Raw genomic sequence first — 20,500 nt, forward strand, 5'->3', positions numbered from 1 at the left:
AGAACTACTTATTTGGAACCCCCAAATGTGTAAATAGATCAGAAATGTTTAAAAAGATGCAATTAGGTTTATTTCTGTTTATTTCTTATGGCTAATGGATTCTTCTGTACTAACCCTAGATGCTTGTGTTTGCTTGTAACCTTTGAGCTGAACCCCCAAGAAAGCTATTTTGGGTTTTTAATTTTTGGAATTGCTCTTTTAAAATCTAGCAAAAGCCTAAGTTCCAGATGTATTTCTTTCTTTTTTTGTTTTTAATAAAGTTTACTTTTTTTAAGAACAGGATTGGATTTTTGGCGTCCTAAGAAGTTTGTGCATGTTGTTTAATTAGCTGGTGGCAACAGCTAATTTCCTTTGTTTTCTTTCTCAGCTCTTCCATGGAGGGGAGGTGAAAGAGCTAGAGGGTACCCCCACAGGAATTCCCAAGTGCGCCTTCCTAAAAGGGGTTTTGCATGTGGGTGGTGGCAGCATTTACCAAGCCAAGATCAGAAAAAAGCTGTAACCTTGGGAGTTTAATACCAGCCTGGAGTGGCAAGTATTAATTTTTAAAAATCCTTGCAGGCCCCCACCTTCTGCACTCAAAGTACCAGGGTGGGGAATCAGCCTTGACAGATGGGTATTCAGAAATGATGGAATGGAGGAAAATGATATGCAGGGAGTAGCAGTCAACAAACTATGGGAAGACAGGGCAGGAGCACAAGGAATCCTAAACAACATGAAGGGATTAGTAAGAACAAAGGAATTCTGACAGGCGTATGTAAAGGACCAACAAATGAGTGAAGCTAAAGAAGAATTTCCACTTGGTAAAATAGGGCATCATAGTAATAATGGATGAAGACTTATACACCGTCTATTCAGCAGAGATTCCTCAAGCTAAGCAGGGTAGGTTTCCCAGCGTTTTGATGACCCTGTACATTTTTTCTACATCCTTAGCTACACCTGTGTAGCAGCTGGTAGTAATGTATTTCACTGTAATACCCTTACACTACTTTTATTGTTACAATTGTCTAGAATGTCTGTCCTGAGGGGAGGCCAAATCCTGGGAGCTGCTGCAAAACCTGCTGGGATCCCAGGGCCAGATCCAACTCCCAGTGAAGATTCCTTTTACCTTTAACCAGAGCTGAATCAGACCTCATTGATTTCAATGGGGGCTGTGGATGCTAAGCCCCTCTCCATCTGGCCCTTAGTGGTCTTGTATAATAACCTTTCCTCTCCCTAAGCTCTGTATATTCAATTTTTCAGAAAAATAAAATTACCATTCAGGGGTGTATCTTAAGAGAAATACATGTGCAGAACCGTGTTAACAGGGTATGTTTTATGATTTCTTGTTTAACTATGTCAGATGTCATTCCATGTACAACAACGGTGATACCTATCTATTCTGCACTTTTATGACCTTGTTTCAAACTGTCTTATGACATTCAGATATTGTTTTCTGTAAGTATTAGACATACTAATCCTGATTGCAGACCAGTTTATACCAGTATCCGTGAAGTTAAGCATTTACCCAGGAATGACTGAAGATAGAAACAGGCCCACTTCTTTCAAATAATAAATTATTTGTATTGAATTCATACATCTTAAATATAGTTCAAATTGGACAAGTAACATACGTTGAAAATTGAACATTTATATAAGCTAACAGACGTGTGCATTCAAATGCAAAATATTTAGTATTAGTTCTATTAAAAAGTAATAGTGTATTCGCAGTCAAATAAGTAATAATTAAAAAGAACAGTAACACTAATGATAGTGTTACAGTAATGAAAAAAGTTAATGTAATTTTAGTCTAGACCCTACAAATGCTAGCATTTTCACTACTATTCTATATTTTACTTAAATTTGAGAATATGCTAAGTGCAATATTCCGAACACTTTTTCATGAATGAATAATGGGTTCTGTTTGTTCAGCACACACACAGGTCTAGTTCTATTACATACACAGAAGAGGGAAAAGTTAAAGTTGCACATGGTGCCTTGATATGGCACTTCTTCACTTGTTCAAATTTAAAGTTCTCTGAACATAACTTTTTGTTTGGAATTTCCTAGGTGGTGCTTTCCCCCCCCCCCCAAAGAAAAATGACGTGGGAAAAAAATCAATGTAATGAGCTTTAGTTTCCAGAATTTTGGAGTTCTACTGGCTTAAAATGCAAATAGCATGTAAATTCAATAATCAAACTCTCTTGCCTCAACCTTTGTGATTACATTGCACCTTCCAACCAGGGATAGCAAAGTGCTTTCAAAACATAATTGAATTGAGCCTTGAAGCAGATACCCTTACGAAGTTTCTAAGTATTATTATCGCTCCATTTTACAGGTGAGAAAAGTGGAGCGAAGATCCAGTCTGTAACTTTTTCCAAGGTCACACAAGAAAAGCTGAAGTGAGAGCCAGTCATGCAACCCATCTCTCGTTACTAGCAGCCTTGACCTTTCGGTACAAACCTTTTCTTCACCCGTTGGTACTTGAGGCGCATATAAAGTTGTTGACAAGAAACTTGTTAACACTGGCTTGAATGCTGAAGGATGGGAAGAATATGAGACCTTGCAACAATGTTTAAGAATAATGTCGGCATAACATAAGCTATGTCCAATTTGTAGTTTTGTTTCTTAAAGAGTTTTAAGAGATTATTTCTGAAGCTTCCCTATAGATTTCTTATGAAAAACCCAAACCCTGCAGGCAGAGGGAAATTGCTCCATTGGTGGTCACTACACCAAGGAAGAGTACAAAAATCTCTGACTCTCTGAACAAAGGAGGCAGCAACCCATGCATGCCTATGCCCTTTTAAACACACACAAGCTACATTTATAGCACTGCAGTGTCCAAATATGTTAAGCATTTATACTTTATTTATACAAACTCCTATTACAGTTGTGATAAAAATATTTTAGAAAACAGTTGAACTTGTGCACTCATAATTCAGACTACAGTTGCATTGTTAAGATTTGAATTTTCTGCATTCTTATATTTTATAAACATTGACTTTAGTCATGAAAAGCTTTCGTGCAGCTTAACTGTAATTTCCTGTGGTAATGAAGTCTGATGAATGAGGATATGAAATCTTGAAAGAATTTATATTCTAAGGACAGCTATCCCAATTTGATGTAGTTTAATTTATATAATTTTGTAAAGAGGATCAGCCCAATTTCCTAGCACTTTGTCCGGTCCCATTTTAAGAGTCCCAAGGCACTGGAAGGCAATGGGATCTCTGCCCAAATAAATACTGGACAGTCTGATCCCAACTGTAAGCAGATGCAGTCATATCATAATGAAGGCCCTGGTTCAGCAAAGCACTTAAGCACATACATAACTTTAAATATGTGCTTAAATCCCATTGAAGTCAATTGGACTAAGCATGTGCTGAAGCTGAATCAGGGCCTTAAATGGTGTACATACAGGTTCTTTCATTCCAGTCTAGGGGCTGTTAAGTTCACTAGCACATTTGAAAGGAGAATACCATGAGTTCTGCCCTTCTGGAATTGACTTTCCTGGAGAAAATAAATAAAAGCTGCTCCAAGAATAGTAAAAGTTAACCTCATAAACCAAATTAATTTCAGTAATATTAGATCATTTTATTATGGGGTTAACTTTTACCATAATTGGAGCAAGCATTATTTATTGTCTCCATTAGATTTAACTCCAGAAGGGAAGAGTTCATGAGATGATTCTTCCTTTCAAATATGCCAGCCAAATCAAGCGCCTAGGATGGAAAAAGGGAACCTACATTGTACAAATCTGGCCTTTCACTAGTGCTCTTGGGGGGGAAAAAATCCCAGGCATTAAAAATCTGACCATTTTAAAAATTAATTTTCCCTGTATTTCTTCAAGCTGTCTGTGAGCATTTAGTTCTCCTATCAGCACATTTTCACTTGCAATCTCAGGCACAAGCAGAGGTCACACAGCACCCCTGGGACTAACCCTATTGCAAATCCTAGGAGTGGCAAAGGCGTACTGTAAACAACATAGCTGTCGTTCAGCAAAGGAATATATTCCGTCTCCTTGTGGGAAGCTAAATCCCTGCAGCTGACACAGAGAGCTGTGCTGTACAAATGAAACTATAATTATAAAATACATGGTATGCAAACTTGACTTGCCAACACAGCCATGAGTGAATGTACAAAACCACAGCAGTTATCAAAAAAGCACTGCATGTATGCACAAAACCATAAATACCTAACCAGGCCAAGTGTGCATAAGTCAGGTTAGATAACAGGATTTTGCAGTAATTAATAAATTAAAGTGTTTGCATCACTTTTTACAGCAATGTATGATAACAATAGGTATTAGCTGTGCCAGTCATCTCTTAAAAAGTGACTACTGTTAGTTAGTCTAGTGGTTCATTGGCAGAATGCTTTTCTTTCATACAGAGAAGCCAAAACTGAGTCCCAAACTCTGTTTTATCTATTCTATGGAGAGGTAGTTGCATAACTATGATCCTCACAGTCTCTGGAGCATGTGGAGAAGAAATTTATGCTGTTACACTACAGGCCTCTTCAGGGGACAATGCAAAAGTGTTTCAGGCAGAAGGATTGATTCTTTGGGGATTAGAAAGAGATAGGTCAGATGGGAGACAAGGAGAGGATGAGACAGGAGGAGGGTAATAAACCATATAACCTCAGGAAAGGAGAACATTATTCCAAGCACCATAAGCTTTTCCATTCATACTGTATTCATGGCTATCTATCTATCTATCTATGTGCACTAGCCCCTATTCCAGTAATGGCAAACCTTTTTCATATTCACCCCAAGAAATTACAAAAGAAGTGCTCACTTTCATATATGGCATATTGTAGTGCAGCGGCAGCTTTCCAATAGTCAGCGTGATTTGCTGCTGAATTTTGAAAGGCAGCTTTTTAACTCTAGGCTTGTATTTTCATACTGCTGGGCAGTAGAAAGTGTTGGAGACTTGCAGGACAATTTCCTGCTTGGAGTAGAAATCAAAGATGCAGAGTTAGTATTTTGTGGCATCTGTGTAGTTTGTTTATTTACAAAATGTGCACAAGTCATGTTTCCTTAACTAACAGTGGAAACAAACTGTGTGTGCTGAAGCCTCAGGTCGGGCCTCACTAGTCTGTCCCCAGAGCAGCTGCCTGGAGTCTCTGTCTTTCTCCAGGACTCCCACAGAACTCAAATAAATCCAGCCACTTAAACGCATTCTGTGCCACTTTTCCCCCTTCAGCACATGCACTTTACACCTGGGAAATCCCTAGTCTAAGGCCTGGTTATTAACTCTATTTGTATGCTCCAGCTCTGCAATACCAGGGAAGCAGAGAAATGTCTAATGGTCCAGCTAAAGACCTTTAACTCACATAATACCCTTACTGACTCTGACAGCAGTTACTGCATAGCATCTCTAATTCTTTCTATGAAGATTTTCATCATGGCTGCTCATACATCAATGACCCCTAATTTCTAACATTTGTCTGCCAGAACTTTCTGAAAACATTTCCCTTGACTTCCTATTTATATCAAAATATGGTTGGTGTATTTCTTTGCTGGTGCCAGCATTGTCCATGAAAGCAGCTGAGTTTTCCAGATGTTTCCTCAACAACGGGAAGTAATTTAGCTTTCCCCTGTCCAAGTCTTTCTTGAATATTTCCAGCTTCATTTCATGAGCTTTGATGCTATCAAACATGTTGCTACTCTCATCTAAACAAAATGACATAGGCAAGTAATTTCTAAGCTGCTCACTTACATTTTCATTCATATGCTGGACTCTGTCTTGAACCAGATTTCTGTTGCATGGTTACCCTTTAATGAACTGGGGAGCCTAATGTTGAGTCACGGTGTGATGTTCATAGGATGAATGCAGGGCCATCGGAAAGATGGGTGGAGGAAGCAAAGCTGTAGCAGCAAGAGGCACAGCTCCCCAAATCTTCTCCCTCCCCGCTCCTGATAGGATTCACTCTTCTTCCCAAAAAGAAAAGGAGTACTAGTGGCACCTTAGAGACTAACCAATTTATTTGAGCATAAGCTTTCGTGAGCTAAGTGAGCTGTAGCTCACGAAAGCTTATGCTCAAATAAATTGGTTAGTCTCTAAGGTGCCACAAGTACTCCTTTTCTTCTTGCGAATACAGACTAACACGGCTGCTACTCTGAAACTCTTCTTCCCATTTCCCTTACCAAGCATGCACTCCCTTGTCTTGCACCTCCTTCTCCTGCCATCTCCAGCAGGATTCCCCCTTCTCAGGGAGGACTCTCCTTACCTCAATTTCTGGACCCAGAGAAGGATTACTCTCTTATCTCCCCTCAAAATGGGGCTCCACCGTGTCCAGCTCCCCTGCAAATGCCTCTTCTCCTCCAAGCAGGAGCTCCTCTCCAGCCAGAACCCCTTTATCTTTGGGAAGATCCACAGGCCTCTCCCTGAGGGTCAGTTCCTAGAAGCAGTTGCTGCTAGTCTTATAGAAGGTCAGAATGGAAAAGCAGCACCCAAGCGGGCTCTGTTTTCAGTCTGCAGCTGGAGGCAGCGCCCCAAAGTGTGGGGAGGAGGAGAGACAACAGAGCAGTTGCCCCAATTTCAGGAGTACAAGGTGTAGTTCAACTGGCTACACCATGGTAGCAGCATTTCAGCCTTCTATTATAACAGCAACCAGCCAGGGGGCTGGTCAATAAACGTAGACAGTTAAATCCACTCCTGCAAGGAGTCTGGCTTATGTAGAAGTGATAGTTGTGAGCGTTGCAGTTATCTAGTGGGCATCTAAATCTTTACACACAAGAATGAAAAACTCAACAAACCACCACCCCATGAATGATATTTTAATTCCTATGATCAGGGTACAAAGAAACCCTTCCCAATGTATTTTTATTCTCATCCAACTACCACAACTAACCTTTCCTGAGCAAGATGGTTCAGCATGCAGGTGGCTGGAGTTGGCAAACAGGGATAAGGCTAATCAGGCATGCAGCTACTGGGGGAAATCTTCCTATTCATGTCCTCGGCATCCGCATATGATGTGTCAAAAGTCTGGCATGGAGGAGAGTGATGAGAGGAACAAGATAAGGAAACACACAACAGTGCACAAGACCTGTTGTAGGTTAGAGACATGGAATGATTGTGATTTCAGATACAGCAGAGAAAATTTAAAAAATGGCACACAAAATCTATTTCCATTTTTCAGATGATTTCTTTCTTCCATATTTATTTCTGTGTTTATGTGCCAAGCAAAAGTGGTCTGTGTACCAAAGGCTGCATGCTGCCATGGTCCCCCATTACTTTTCTCCCTTTACTCTCAAAAGACATAGTTCAATTTTAGCTAGCAATTGCAGTATGGATATTATGTAATATTATAGACTGAACTGAGGGCAGGTGCAACTCTGTTCCTAGGGTAGACAAAGTAAGGACCTGATCCAAAGCTCATTGAAGGCTATGGGAGCTTTGTCCAGGCATTGTATCAGGCCCTACAAATGAGTTAACCTCTACCTAAGTTGAGGATAGTACGTTCATGCAGGGCCCTAAATCATAAGTGCACTTAAGCCTATGAGTAGTCCCAGTGAAGGCAACAGGACTACTCATATGCTTACAGTTAAGTATGTGCTTACTGTGCAGCTGGCTCAGGGTCTTAGCTCAAGGCTTGTTACATGCTGCTGTAATAGTTTCCAATGCTGCCATCTACAGACCAGCTTTATTACTGCTTTCAAGTTCAAACTGCTTTCAAGCCAACATTGATGCAGCAAACCACCACTAACAAAAGAAAGAGTGGCTATAACCTAACCCCTTTCCTGTTTTAAGCTCTCATATAATAACTACACAATGCTGACATTTTAACATGATACTAGTAATATGCCATACTAAAAAGATAAACTTGCACACATGCTTATTAAATGTTTCCTTGTGGCATTAATATACAAATGGTACTCCTAATTCTTTACGTTAACCGTTGTGGTGTGATGGCTTTTATTTTTATGATATGGCTTAACTACAACGCTTGGTGGTACACAACATTTAGAACAAATAAGCAGGACATCTTGGGGCTGCTATGCTAGCTCTAAAGCATTATGGTGAATTGTAAATTAACAGGAATCTCTTAATTCCTTTACCTAGTGAGATTCTTCCCACACTGGAGAAGCAAAAGCAGCAATAGGCAATTGCAGAGCCACTGGTGAGGGGGGAAGAGACAGAAGGGGGAGGGCAGCAAAAGCTACTTGATCTTTGGAAACATTAATAGTATTTGCTCTTTCCTGTAACTGTTACCCACCCACAATGGGAAATTTGGGTGGAAGGGAGATAAGCAACAGGATAAGGGCAAATTATGCACAGTCCGAGGCCAACTAAGGGCAGGCAGGGTCAAGAGGGTGAGTTTAATCTGGAGAGAGCACATTTGAGAGAGGAATATTACTATTAATTGTATTATCATAGCACGTAGGAGCCCCAGTCATAAACTAAGACCCCACTTTTGTAGGCACTGTACAAACAGAACAAGAGACAGTTCCTACCCCCAAAGAGCTTAAAATCTAAACAAAACAAGAGACAACAGATCGCTACAGCCAGGCTGGTGTGGGAGTAAAAGTAAACAATGAAGCAATACTGGTCAGCCCGATAGGCTGCAGTCTGAGTACAGCACCAGCCGAATCAATGTCAGGTTTTTTTTTGGAGATAATTAAATTTAAAAAAAAGATACAGGTAGAAGAAAGAAAAACAAAATGAAAAATTTGAGAAGACAAACAGAATAGAGTCAGCTTTCAAGCATACTATGATTAAAACAGAAACATTGAAATTAAGTTATTTTTAAAAAGCATCTGTTGGTGCAAGTGATAAATGCATTTTTGTTTGACTGGTAACAGTCAATATAAAAAAACCTATCCTAGGCTCCAGGCCCCCTTGCTAAGATGCAAAAGTACAATAGACAAGGATTAGATATTAAGTAGTAAAAGGGTAAAACAGTTGGAAAACAAAAACTAACTCCTCATGCATCCAACATGACCTCAAGCATGTTGCCTACTTGCTCTGTCTATTCCTGTTTTACCTTTGACCCTGCACATGCTCACATCTGTAGGTTCCTTCAAGGCAGAGACTGTCTTCATACAGCCCCTCACACAAAGGGACCATGAACTACATCAGCACAAACAATTATAAATGATGAAAAGTGCTGTGTATTACTCTTATTACAAATAATGATTACTCTTACAAGAGCTTCTAAATGTTTGGTGTTCAGATAATCTAAAATTTCAGATGTTTATTTGAAAATATGATCCCCAAAGGTCCTACAATCTTCCCCATCCTGAACCCCTCTTCTTCCTGCACTTTTCTTGAGCAGGATGCCAGGGAGATAGAAGACCACTGGCAGTGTTTTGGAAGGGGAAGGGCAATAGATTTGTTTTCCTTCCTGTAGCTAGGGACAGAGAAGCCCTCAAATCTCCTGCCATTTGTCCCAAAGTTTGCTTGCATCTTCCCCTGCCTCAGTTCTCTTCCCCTCTCATTTTCTCTTCGCCTCCTTTCCACTCACTCCAGTTTGCTTGGCCCAGGTCTCTGCTACATTGGCCTCAGCTCTAAGGTATGAGGTCTGAGTTAGGGGAAGGAAAGGAGAAATTAGCCACCCTCTCCTTTCACTTTTCCATTCAGTGGCAGCCTGGGGGGGAAAAAAAGGGCTGTCACAGTGTAGACAGATGACTACTCCCCTCCCCCCCCCCCCCCCAATCTTTATTCTCTGTGGCTGCATTGGAGAAGAGTAGCTGAGAGGCACAGTGGGGAGAAGAGTTATAGGCCTCTCACCTGCTTTCTACAGAAGCTCCTGCTGGCAGAAGGCCAAATAATTGATTTTTTTTTTTTTTAATTTGGTAGCCGCTCCACTGGTTGACTGGAATTTTGCCTAATAGTGAGTTCAAGACCCTGGACAGTACCAGCCAAAAAACAGGACAGCTGGCACCTATGTAGATATTAGTGGTTTAGTTGAGAATAGCCTTGATGTTTCCACTGCTAGATAAAAACTTCCCTGCTATTTTAAAAAAAACAAAACCACCCACACCCCAATAAGGATACTAGTTGTGTTTGACCATGTATCTGCTAGACTGAGGCATCTTTCCTTTGAGAGAACTATTGTGGCTCAGCCAGAAATACTGCACTCAACTACCTGTATTTTTTAAATAAAGGGAACAAGAAATCTGTTGCACTAACAAAGCTTGGGGTGGGGGTAAAAGTATACTCCTACAGGTACACTAAATTGGTGGCCTGGCTCTATACTTCCTCCTTCCCCTGCTCCATCCTGGGACTTTGTACTCCTGGAATTCTTCTGTGTTCACACTGCATGCAGCTTCCTTTCATATAGATCTCTGTTGCTATGCAGCATGAGTCACTCAGGAGCAGAAAGGATGATTCTTAGCCTATAAAAGGCAAGCATGGTGACTTCAATGAAGATACCACCCTAGCCCTGCTTCTCTCCACCTACCAAAAGTTTCCAGGTAATATCTAGCAGAACAGGATGCTGTCATACACTTGGATGGAAAGTAGTTTAAAATCAAGTGAGCATCATGGATCACTTCAAAATAACTCCAGTGGCCAGAGGTACCCACTGCCTAGAAACAGGTTTCAAGTGCACAAAAAGCTTAAGATGGACACCACAGAAGTGTCTAGCAAAGAGAGATTGGATCAGACTAACAGTCCATCTCCTTTAAAGGGAAACTTGGGTCTAGATTAAGTGTTTCACAGACCCCTTCCCCATTTTTTTGGGCAGGCCTGCCTTCCTGTCAGCTTCATTACTCCAGCCCCAGGAGCTGTGGTAGCTATGGCAGCAGGAGCTCTCTACTTAACAGTGCTATCCACATCACTTATGGCATGGGGGTGCACTTTTTTAAAAAAGAACACCCCTGAGCAACATGGTTACACTGACATAAGCAGGAGTGTGGCTATACTTAGTCAATACAGAATTACTGTGCCTCATTACCTTATGAGTATTTCATCCATGCCAAGAGATGTGCATATCCAGTAGTGATTAAGGACACTGATGTTTTAGAGCACAGAATGAAAGTTTAGAGAACAGCTCTCAAAGGGATATTCTACCCCTAGTAGCCCAAAACCATGACCTATAACTTAAGCATTAGAGAATCGTTACCTATGCTTTGGGCCTGCAATTCCTGTTCTTGTTTGAAGTGCTATTTTCTCTATTAGGTCTCATTGCCCTCTAGTGGCAACCACCATTATCAGGCCTACTTTGAGTGTGCAGTCATGTTACATGAACATCCACATTGAAAGAGACTAATCCAGTCACTTTAACAGCAGAAGAGTTTATTTATCCTATTAAGTACATGAAATTACAAACAGCTTAACTTACAGGCACAGGTTAAACAAGCCATGTAAAGCATTTTTTACTGAACTGTAAAGAGTCAGGACCCTAAGAATCCAAAGACAGTTGTCAGAACAGTTCATATTGAAGTTGAGCTTATTTATCTTAAGCTCTGATGTTGCTTGTATATACTGGAGGTGGAAGTAGTGTTGCAGACCTGTTTAGATTGGCCAGACCAGCTGCATTTAACAAGCACTGAAGCAAGAAAAGATTTAGAGACTGCATTTACTGATGTGCTATTAGATTGCCTTCCTTCAACTCCCTCTTCAGCATCTCAGGCAGACTTGCAGAGAGCCACAGCAGAAAAGCGAACTTCTCCTCTCTCACGTTCTGTGAACTGTCTGCAGATCTTGGCAGAACCCTTAGAGAGACAAGTTCTTATTTAGTACTCAGGCTGCACTGTAGTCTCCAAAAAGTTAATCATAAAAGCACCTGACAATCTGTGCACCATCCTTGTTAAACCAAGGGTATGTTGCTAGAGACAATTTTGAACCTAGCCCTGTAGCATCTGCTTACTATGCTACCGAGCAGCTAATGATACAGTTTGAGGTTTTTCAAACCAAGTGATTACAATTCATCTGCTAGCACAGCAATTGGCTCAATAAGGCATGCTGCAGAGATGCAGCTTTAGAATCCCCCAGGTCTAGACACTATGAACTCATAACTGAAGTAAGTGAGCCTACCTTCAATAGCAAGTCATCTGAACTTTTGCCATGATTTACAGGGAATGGCATGCGTCCATCTATAAAGAAACAACCTCATTAAAAAAAACCAACTGTGCTTTCACGTAATGTTAGTTCTAATTTTGGCCATCTAATTTTGGCGTTTGTAGACAGTTAGCTCCTGAATGATTAGGAGATATGGGCTCAGGAAACATAGTAGAGCAAGACTCCTTACTGGTAAGGTCAATCAAGTGTGGCCACAACATGGAATTGAATAGGGCAAATTAGTATTATCCTAGAGCAGGATTTTAACAATTTTTTGTGGCCTTGGAGTGTGGCCACCAACTCTTGCTGGTAGCCATGCTGACAATTTTTCCTAAAATAATTAACTTTAAGAAAAATATGCACATACAGAATCTGAAAAAAGCTATATAAATTGCAATGATTTGGACATGTGTATTAAAAAAGGTAGCGGTCTATTCTTTAGTGGACCTAAAGAGAATAGAAACAAATAAGGTGCTTTGCATGTTCTTGTCTTAGTTGTTCAAACTATTTTAAACAGCTTGCTAGGATATTAAGTCTGCTACAAAAAGTGATATTTGTTAACATCATTTTTCACAGCAGACTTGGACTTGCCTGGGACAAGAGTAAGCCCTGGATGGGGAGGTGGGCAGGCAAGCTGCAGGGCCCAGGGACAGTGGCATGGGTGGTGAGCCTGAAGCCCTGTGGCTGAAGCCTGTTCCCCTACCCCCAGGAAGGTGGGGAATTCAACAGCTGCCTGCACCTCCAACATTTCTGTCTCTGGAGGGGGCTGGGCCCAACCCCTGCTAGTGACTCTGGGCAAGGGGCCACTGCTTCCCTCCCATAGTCACAGCCCAGGAGGCTGTGGCTACAAGAAAAGCCTCCAGTGCTCACATTTGAGAAGTAATGTTTCAGGCTCTCTAGGCCACAGCAAGAGGTCTAGTCCTTTGGGAGGGAAACAGAAAGGGCAGCTTGCAGATACTAGTTTCAGGATATTTTCCAGTCAGAATGGGTTGCACAGGGATTCACCTAGTAAGCAATTAAGAGGCCCATGTGTTGATTACAAACAAGCTTAAACAGCTACCTACTACTCCAAATACAGATTTATATAAACCTACCCAATTCATAGAGATTTCCATCCACATTAACAAACAGAATAAAATGGAAGTTCACTTTATCCTCCTCTACCTGGAGAGAGAAGACAGAATCAGTAAGATAGCTGTATCTAACAGCAACCTAACCCAAACCATGGGCTCCCTAGTTTGTTGGAGAATCTGGATCCTGTTCTGCATTTGTGCAATATAAGATTTTTAATACCCTGATGTAACTAACAAGTTTTATAGATAGGGAATAGGAAACAGGAGAGATACACAAGTCATCTGAAATTCATGTAACATGCTAGTAGCCTAAGTCAGCAATAGGACTAAGGCTCTCAGCTCCTCATACTTGCTCTAATAGAAGGATGGCAGTTTTTGCCAACATCAAAATCAGACAGAGGAAGTAACTTAGTCTAAGACCCATTTTAAAAAGGGACTTGAGCAATTAGGAGCTTTTGAAAGTTTTACTCAGATTTGTGAAAGGAGTTCTGTTACTTCCCCATTTGCCTTTTTTAATAGAAGAAATGGTATAATGCAGGGGTGGCCAACTTGAGCCCAAGAAGGAGCCAGAATTTACCAACTGCTAAAGAGCCACAGTAATGTGTCAGCAGCCCCACATCCACCACCCCCACCCAGCACCTCCTGCCCACTGGCAGCCCTGCCAATCAGTGCCTCCCTCTCCCTCCTGCAATCAGCTGTTTTGCAGTGGGCAGGAGGCTCTGGTGGAAAGGGAGAGGAACAAGGGCATGGCATGCTCAGGGGAAGGGGCAGAAGGGTGGAAGGACCTGGGGCAGAGCAGGGGGTTGAGCAGCGAGCACCCCACAGCACATTGGAAAGTCATCTGTAGCTCCAGCCTTGGAGTCAGCACCTATGCAAGGAACTTCATATTAACTTCTGAAGAGCTGCATGTGGTTCTAGAGCTGCAGGTTGGTCACCCCGGTGTAATGCAACGCTGTCAAGCTGGAGCAAGCCCATGATCCAAAGAATCTCCCTCTTTCCCACCTATTAGTGTATTAATATAGAGATACAGCAATCTAGCCCCTATCACCATAAACTAAGTCTCCTGTGCAAAGCTTACTTGACATTGGCCTTCTTGTGCAACAGCATTATGGACTTCCTGAATAGCCTGAAGAGAAAGTAGATACAGATTAATAAACCCCAAATGTTAATTGCAGTAAAAAAAACTTTCCCAATCCAGTAGTTCTCATACCTTGTTATTTTCAAGGTGTTTTGCTCTCTCTTCAGGAGAGAGATCAGCTGTTTCCTTGAGAAACTTCTTAAGGGCTGATCCATCATCTGTGCAAGAGTTTGCCATGGTTAGACAATGAATGTGTTCATATAGGTTACGAGTGAGTCCAACTCAAGCTAGGCTAGTTTACAGATATGAATATACATACTACAGGATGTTACACAACGTATCTAGGCTGCCCAGTACATTCATGCTATCCTCAATACTTACTGAAGTATTGCAACATGACCTAAAATTGGTTATGGCTATGGAATGACAGGCACCATATGCCATCAGATGCAGTAGTCTCTGGTAAGTGATTAGAGCTACCATTGCAAATATAATGGTGCTCAAACACTTGGTGGTTTTCTACTCCCTCCCCCTGCCTCACAAGAGGCCTTCCAGATTAATTCTGGACTGAACAGTTAAAGTGTTTATTTTAATTCCCAGTTTGATGCTACTGAGGGTTAGGCTGTGTTTAATGCTCCTACTTCATGAAGAAAAATGTAGTCTAGCTGCTAACATCCCAGTAGACCCTGTTGTCTTTAAAGGAGACAATTTCTCCCTGTGCTTTAACTGAGAAGTCTGGTGCATGAGCCTGTTTACAATCCAGCTGCTTAGTTTAGTTGTGTAACTACTCAGATACCATGAGTTGAAGGGTGTTAACTTAAACCCAACAGAAGTAGCTCCGTCAATTTGAAAGATTGTTATTTTACAGTCACTTTCCTGACTAATTTCCACTCTGAGCAGGAGTGAATGAGTAGGTATTCTAGTTATTAGCCATGCCAGGTTTTCCTGAAATAAGTAGTGAGTGCCACCCTACCATACTGGGTATCCCAACAGTTTATCATTCTTAGACAATAGCTAAACTAAGCACCCTTTTGTTAGAGAGCCTCAGCGCTTTTGAGGTGCCAGCGAAGGTATATTTCATTGCTCACATGATAAATCTCTAGAGACTCAAGTATCTTGACAAGTTTATTACTAGTGTCAAACACATTTTCTATATGGAGAAATCCCCATCCATTGATACATGTAAACCCAGGCAAGTGGTATTCTTATGCAAAGTAGATCCAATAGAAATTGGATTTCCTCCCTTTAGATCAGATCTCCTGGCACTTCAGGTGCCAAGAGTCATACTTGATATACAAAATACACTATTGTCCACCCTCAGGGACTGGATATTCCCCTTCTGTTACTCAAGAAGCAGTGGGTATAGGTCACTCAAGTATGGGCAGATACCATAAGCCATTGCCAGTCTAAGTTTCTTGTAGTGAAATGTTCAGGGAAGGGCTTTCTAGTCAGATCTGATCTTCTCAAACCTAGTCTTAACAATAGAATAAGGTAAGTAGCTAGTGTACGATCTCTTTAGCTACAGTGGGTCTGGAGTATCCAGAGCAGTGAGTGGCCTAATGAAGAAAGTTCCCTTTTAAAGCTCTTGGGGAAAAATGGCTCAATAGCCATACTCACCAAATACAAATTTCTCTTGGTTATTAGCAACTGCATGTATCAGGCCAATTGTCCCACAGGAATTGCCAACCGTCTGTTTCAAAAAATACACTTTGGAACTAACTTCTTGTCCCTTTAATTCTTCAATCTGTTTTTTCCTGAAGTTTTCATGCTGCAAACATGCAAGTACATCAATGGTTTGTAATTTTCTAGACATCTTAAAATCCTTTACAGAGTCTAATAGGTCTAACAGGGAAGTCAGCTGTGGAAGATTAGAAAGCATCAGAGGGGAAGTTAACCAGAAAGCCATCCTTTTTGGAACAAAGGCACATGATTTTACTTCCACTAGGATGACATTGGTCTAGGACTGCACAATGTATATGTGGTGTATGAGCCAAGTTGTAGTATGGAACTCCAACTGATAGCTCAGAGAAAAGGGCTATCAGCTATACAAAAGTTGGCTTGAGAAATCCACTTCCAAGGACTCATTACTGTCCAATCCACTCAAGAGCTTGCTCAACTGGAGCCAGATTTGTGTCACTGGCTTCTCTAATAGCTGTATTTCATGTATTTGGAGACAAGACTTGAGAGTGGTTGCTCCTACAAGGAATGGTTATATCTGCCACTTCTATTCCTCACCCTCAAGATACATTTAGCTTCAGCTGAGCCAGCTACAGGACCAGAAACATCAGAATGCCTCCCCCACACTCCTAGTAGTTTCAGCTCATTTGCCATTAAAGAGCATACAGTTTGTCTAGACCAGAGGTGGGCAAACTACAACTCATGGGCCACATCCGGCCCATGGGACTGTCCTGCCTGGCCCTTGAGCCCCCAGCCCCTCCCCTCTGTCCCCCACTACAGCCTCAGCTTGCTGTGCTGCCAGTGCGCTGGGCAGCAGGGTTGCAAGCTCCTGCTGGGCCACGTGGCAGTACAGCTGCCACCATGCTGCTCAGAGCAGCATGTCTAAGCGGCAGTCAAGGGACAAAGCAGGTGGAGAAATGGGAGGGGGCAGGAGCGAGGCTGTTTGGGGAGGCCCAGCCTTCCCTCTCCAGCCCTCCATACAGTTTTGGAACCCTGATGTGGCCCTCAGGCCAAAAAGTCTGTCCACCCTGGTCTAGACAATTCTTCTGTGACTGTCATTCTAGTAAATTTGAGGTTTTAACTGTGCATCTAAGATTACAGCCTCTAGTCAAGTATGAATTCATATTAGAATTACTGACAGTGAGCAGCCCCTTTTACTGCCAACTTAGACAACAGCAAAGTGCTAATACAATCACTGTTACAATATTTGACTTATTGCCTCAAAGCTTACAACAAGTAGAACTGTTTCTTCAAGGGACGATAGCTTTTAGATCTACTGAAACTCTAGACTCTGTCTAATTAGACAGTCATGTGGTCAAGCAGATTACAGGTCCTCTGAGGAAGCCCCACTGACAGCAAGATACCACTGGAGTCCAGTACATTCACAGATGGAGTTGGGGAAATGAATCAATACTAAGTGAAATAAGTTACTGGTGTTGTTTTCAGTTTACTATGTAAATGATGACACCTCCCCCCCAATTCAGATCTTGTCATGAAGAATGCATAGACAATGAATTAGTTCTTAATGTATCTAATACACAGATGCAGGTCACAAATCTGACTATCAGGTCTTGGAACTTCTATTTCCTGAATGAGAATTTAACAGTAAATGATTTGGTTCAGTTGCGCCACCTGCCAGATAGTGCTGCCATCTTAGTTTTAGATTAGAGAGAGAGCTAGAGACAGCATTCTCTTCCGCAAGTCTGAGTTGCTCTACCTTCTTCTGCTTTGTCAAGTTAGTATTTGGGTTGGAGAAACCTGCTTCTGCAGATTTAAGGGAGGGTCAATCTAAAGAAAGAATTTCCAGATAAGAAAACCCACAGAAGAATAGGTATTTTAACATTCTGGTCTTTGCAGAGAGTATCCATTAATTGCAATGCACATTTAGGGGTTAGCATTCTGTTAGTTCACTACACATCAGAGTGAGACACTCCTAGGGTGGGCCACCTGCCAGTGCCAGGCAGCATATGTATCCCATGACATCATACAAGGGAAGGGGACCAGTGGTGTTTCTGTTTAGTATCACCTATATAGTAGGTTTAATCTCAGCTATGGAAAGAAAAACAAAGGTCCCTGCTGATTCAGCAGGCTGTCTCCCCTGCACAGGGATAGCGCTGCACAGGGCCTGCCAGCTGCTGCCCCTCCCGCATCCCAGGGACCTACCTGGGCAGTGAGGGGAAAGAGCAGGAGCAGGGCACAGGCCGGGGTGGGCACTGAGCTCAGCAAGTCTTCCTCAAACCCCAGCACATCCACAAAGCGCCAGCCAGGGGCAACTCCCAGCCGGGACAGCACCTGCAGGGAGAGAGCGTGACGCAGGGGGGGTACCCAGCCCGCTGTGTTCTCATCAGGGAAGGGCGGAGGGGTAACCAGGAGCCCCCCAGCCCAGGGACGCGCACCCTCCCCGCCCGCACAGCCACAAGGGAGCCCAGCCGCGCCGGCAGGCCCCGCGGGGGGAGGCCGCCCCTCCCCCGCCTGTGACACAGCACAAACCGCGGGGCCGCAGCGCCACCTGCCGCCGGGCCCGGGACCCTGCCCCGCACGTGGGGCGGACTCAGAGGCGGGCACCGCTCGATGGGGCGTCCGGCCCCACCCCGACTGCAACCCCCCCCCCCCCCCTGCTTCCATGGAGGCCCCGCAGTGCGCGCCGCGCCCAGCCCCCTGCAGAGGCGTGACGGGGCAGCCGCGCCCCGAGACATCACGCTCCGGCCCCACCCCGAAGGGGATGGAGGGATGCGAGAAGGAGCCATTCCCGCCTGCTGCTGCTGCGGCCCGACAGCCCCGCGGCCCCTCCGGCGCCGGCCACTCACTTTGTTCAGCATCTGCAAGACAAAGCGGATGAGAGAGTGGGAGACCCCAGCCCCCCAGGTCTTCGCCCTGCCCCCTCCACCGACGCCACCCCAGCTCTTCGCCCAGCCCCCAGGACCCCCCATTCGCCCAGCCCCCCACTCACCCAGAGCCCCAGCGCTAGTTCCCCCCCCGATCTTCCCGGTAGCCCTAATCCAAACCCCCTGCACTGAACCGGCTTACCTCGGGGTTAATCTCCATAGGCTGCCACTGCATGGTGCACGGCGGTGGCTACGACCCAGGTGCCAAAGAAGGAGACTCAATGGGACTGACAGCTCTGCAAACACAGGAGCCGCCTGCCCAGCACTATATACCGCCGGGCTGACTCACTCCGGGCCTCCGCAGGGGGGAGGAGGAGGAGGAGCAGGGGCAAAACCAATCCAGGGGGAAACACTCGGCTGCTCATCGCTGTCCGTTCTCCCCCCCCCCAAGAAACAATGGTACTTCCCACCCCCCACCCACCGACCACGGCAATGCGTTTCCCTGGTGCGGTAATGGCAGGTTCATGGCGTGGGCTGTGTCTGGAGCGCGCAGCGGGACAGGGCTGGTCCCCCGGTCTCCTGATCCTCTGTGTGGATGTTGCCAGGAGCAGGAGGAAAACACGTGGTGTTCAGCAAGAGCAACAGGGGAGCAGGCTTGCCAGGGGTGTGGTGCCAGAGAGGACTAGGGGGATGCTAATGCCATATCTACCCCGGGTGTTGTTAGGCAGAGTATGGGGTTATGGTGCACCATTGTTCCTGAAGTATCATGGATCAATGTATTACCGGTTAACTGCAGAAGTGTATTATGTTCTAGGCGAGCGCTGTGACGCAGCACTAGAAAAACACACGGAGAGAGGTTATCTTGCAATCACGTGAAGTCTGTATTTGACTAGTCCACAACCTCCATTGTGTTGCTCACAATAGCAAGGTTAAAAAAGAACCCACCCACCCCCAACCAAATAGTGAATAAAAATCACGAAGAAAATACTTGAGAAAACAGCAGCTTCCAAATCCTGCCGTCACTTCCTCCTCCCCCCAAGCCTTGTGTGAAATTCTAGCTCTTTGCTGCTCTTGATGGGAATGGACAGATTAACCACTTCATTCCTTGCAGAGAGATCCAGAGTTATTCCTACATAATTTTAGAAATGCTAGGGTTCCCTGGTGTTGAGGAAGGTTTCCTAAATCCCATGTACTTTCCCTTCTCAACTCCCCCACTAAAAGGCTCCATGGGACTTTCTTCAATCTTACACTTCAATTTTTTCCTATTTTTCAAAAGAAAAATGGCTTTATTGCTACTCCTCCCCACCTCAGTGCCTTGGCCACTGAAAGGTACCAAAGGGATGGCCAGACAGCTGGGTCAGCAGCCAAGATACTATGCTGCAAACACAAGGCAAAGCAGACATGACTCTTCCCTAACTGATACAGCCTCTCCTGCTCCTCTTGCCCTGTAGTGCAGGTAAACATCACTCCTCAAGTGCTGAGGAGAGTAGCAACAATGGTTTCATGAACTCCAACAGGTAGAAATTAATAGTTTATACTGTTTGAAAGCTGGCAGTACAGCACAAGATTTCAGATAGAGAACAACATTGGTTTTAGCTCTAGCAGCTTGCAGTATTAACAGCCATTCAAATCAGGTCACAAGCAGGATTGGCACACCAGTCAATTGACCGGTCTCAAAGAACATCAACTGATAGCCTATTATTTGTCCATAGTAAAATATTGTCAAATATTCCAGCAAAAATGCTGTGATGTAGGCGGTGACCTATCTTTTTATTGCATCATGGCAACATCCTTTAATTTTTTTAGCAATTCATTTAATTGTATTTTGCATATTTCTGCGTTAACTCAGTTAAGTAACTTATTTTTTGT

At 43.5% G+C, this 20,500-nt stretch overlaps 1 protein-coding gene across 1 annotated transcript; it reads right to left on the reverse strand.

Annotated features, from left to right (window-relative positions):
- Positions 1–11,196: 11,196 nt before the first annotated feature.
- UCHL1 (ubiquitin C-terminal hydrolase L1) lies at positions 11,197–18,988 on the reverse strand. Its single transcript, XM_037897876.2, has 9 exons — positions 18,834–18,988; positions 18,614–18,625; positions 17,970–18,098; positions 15,747–15,897; positions 14,262–14,347; positions 14,130–14,177; positions 13,073–13,142; positions 11,955–12,013; positions 11,197–11,632 (listed from the first exon to the last, which is right to left on the reverse strand). The coding sequence occupies exons 1-9, from the start codon at positions 18,864–18,866 to the stop codon at positions 11,546–11,548; spliced, it is 675 nt and encodes a 224-aa protein (XP_037753804.1). The 5' UTR covers positions 18,867–18,988; the 3' UTR covers positions 11,197–11,545.
- Positions 18,989–20,500: the final 1,512 nt, after the last annotated feature.

The sequence above is a fragment of the Chelonia mydas genome, chromosome 4 (genome assembly GCF_015237465.2).
Source record: "Chelonia mydas isolate rCheMyd1 chromosome 4, rCheMyd1.pri.v2, whole genome shotgun sequence".
Lineage (NCBI taxonomy): Eukaryota > Metazoa > Chordata > Testudines > Cheloniidae > Chelonia > Chelonia mydas.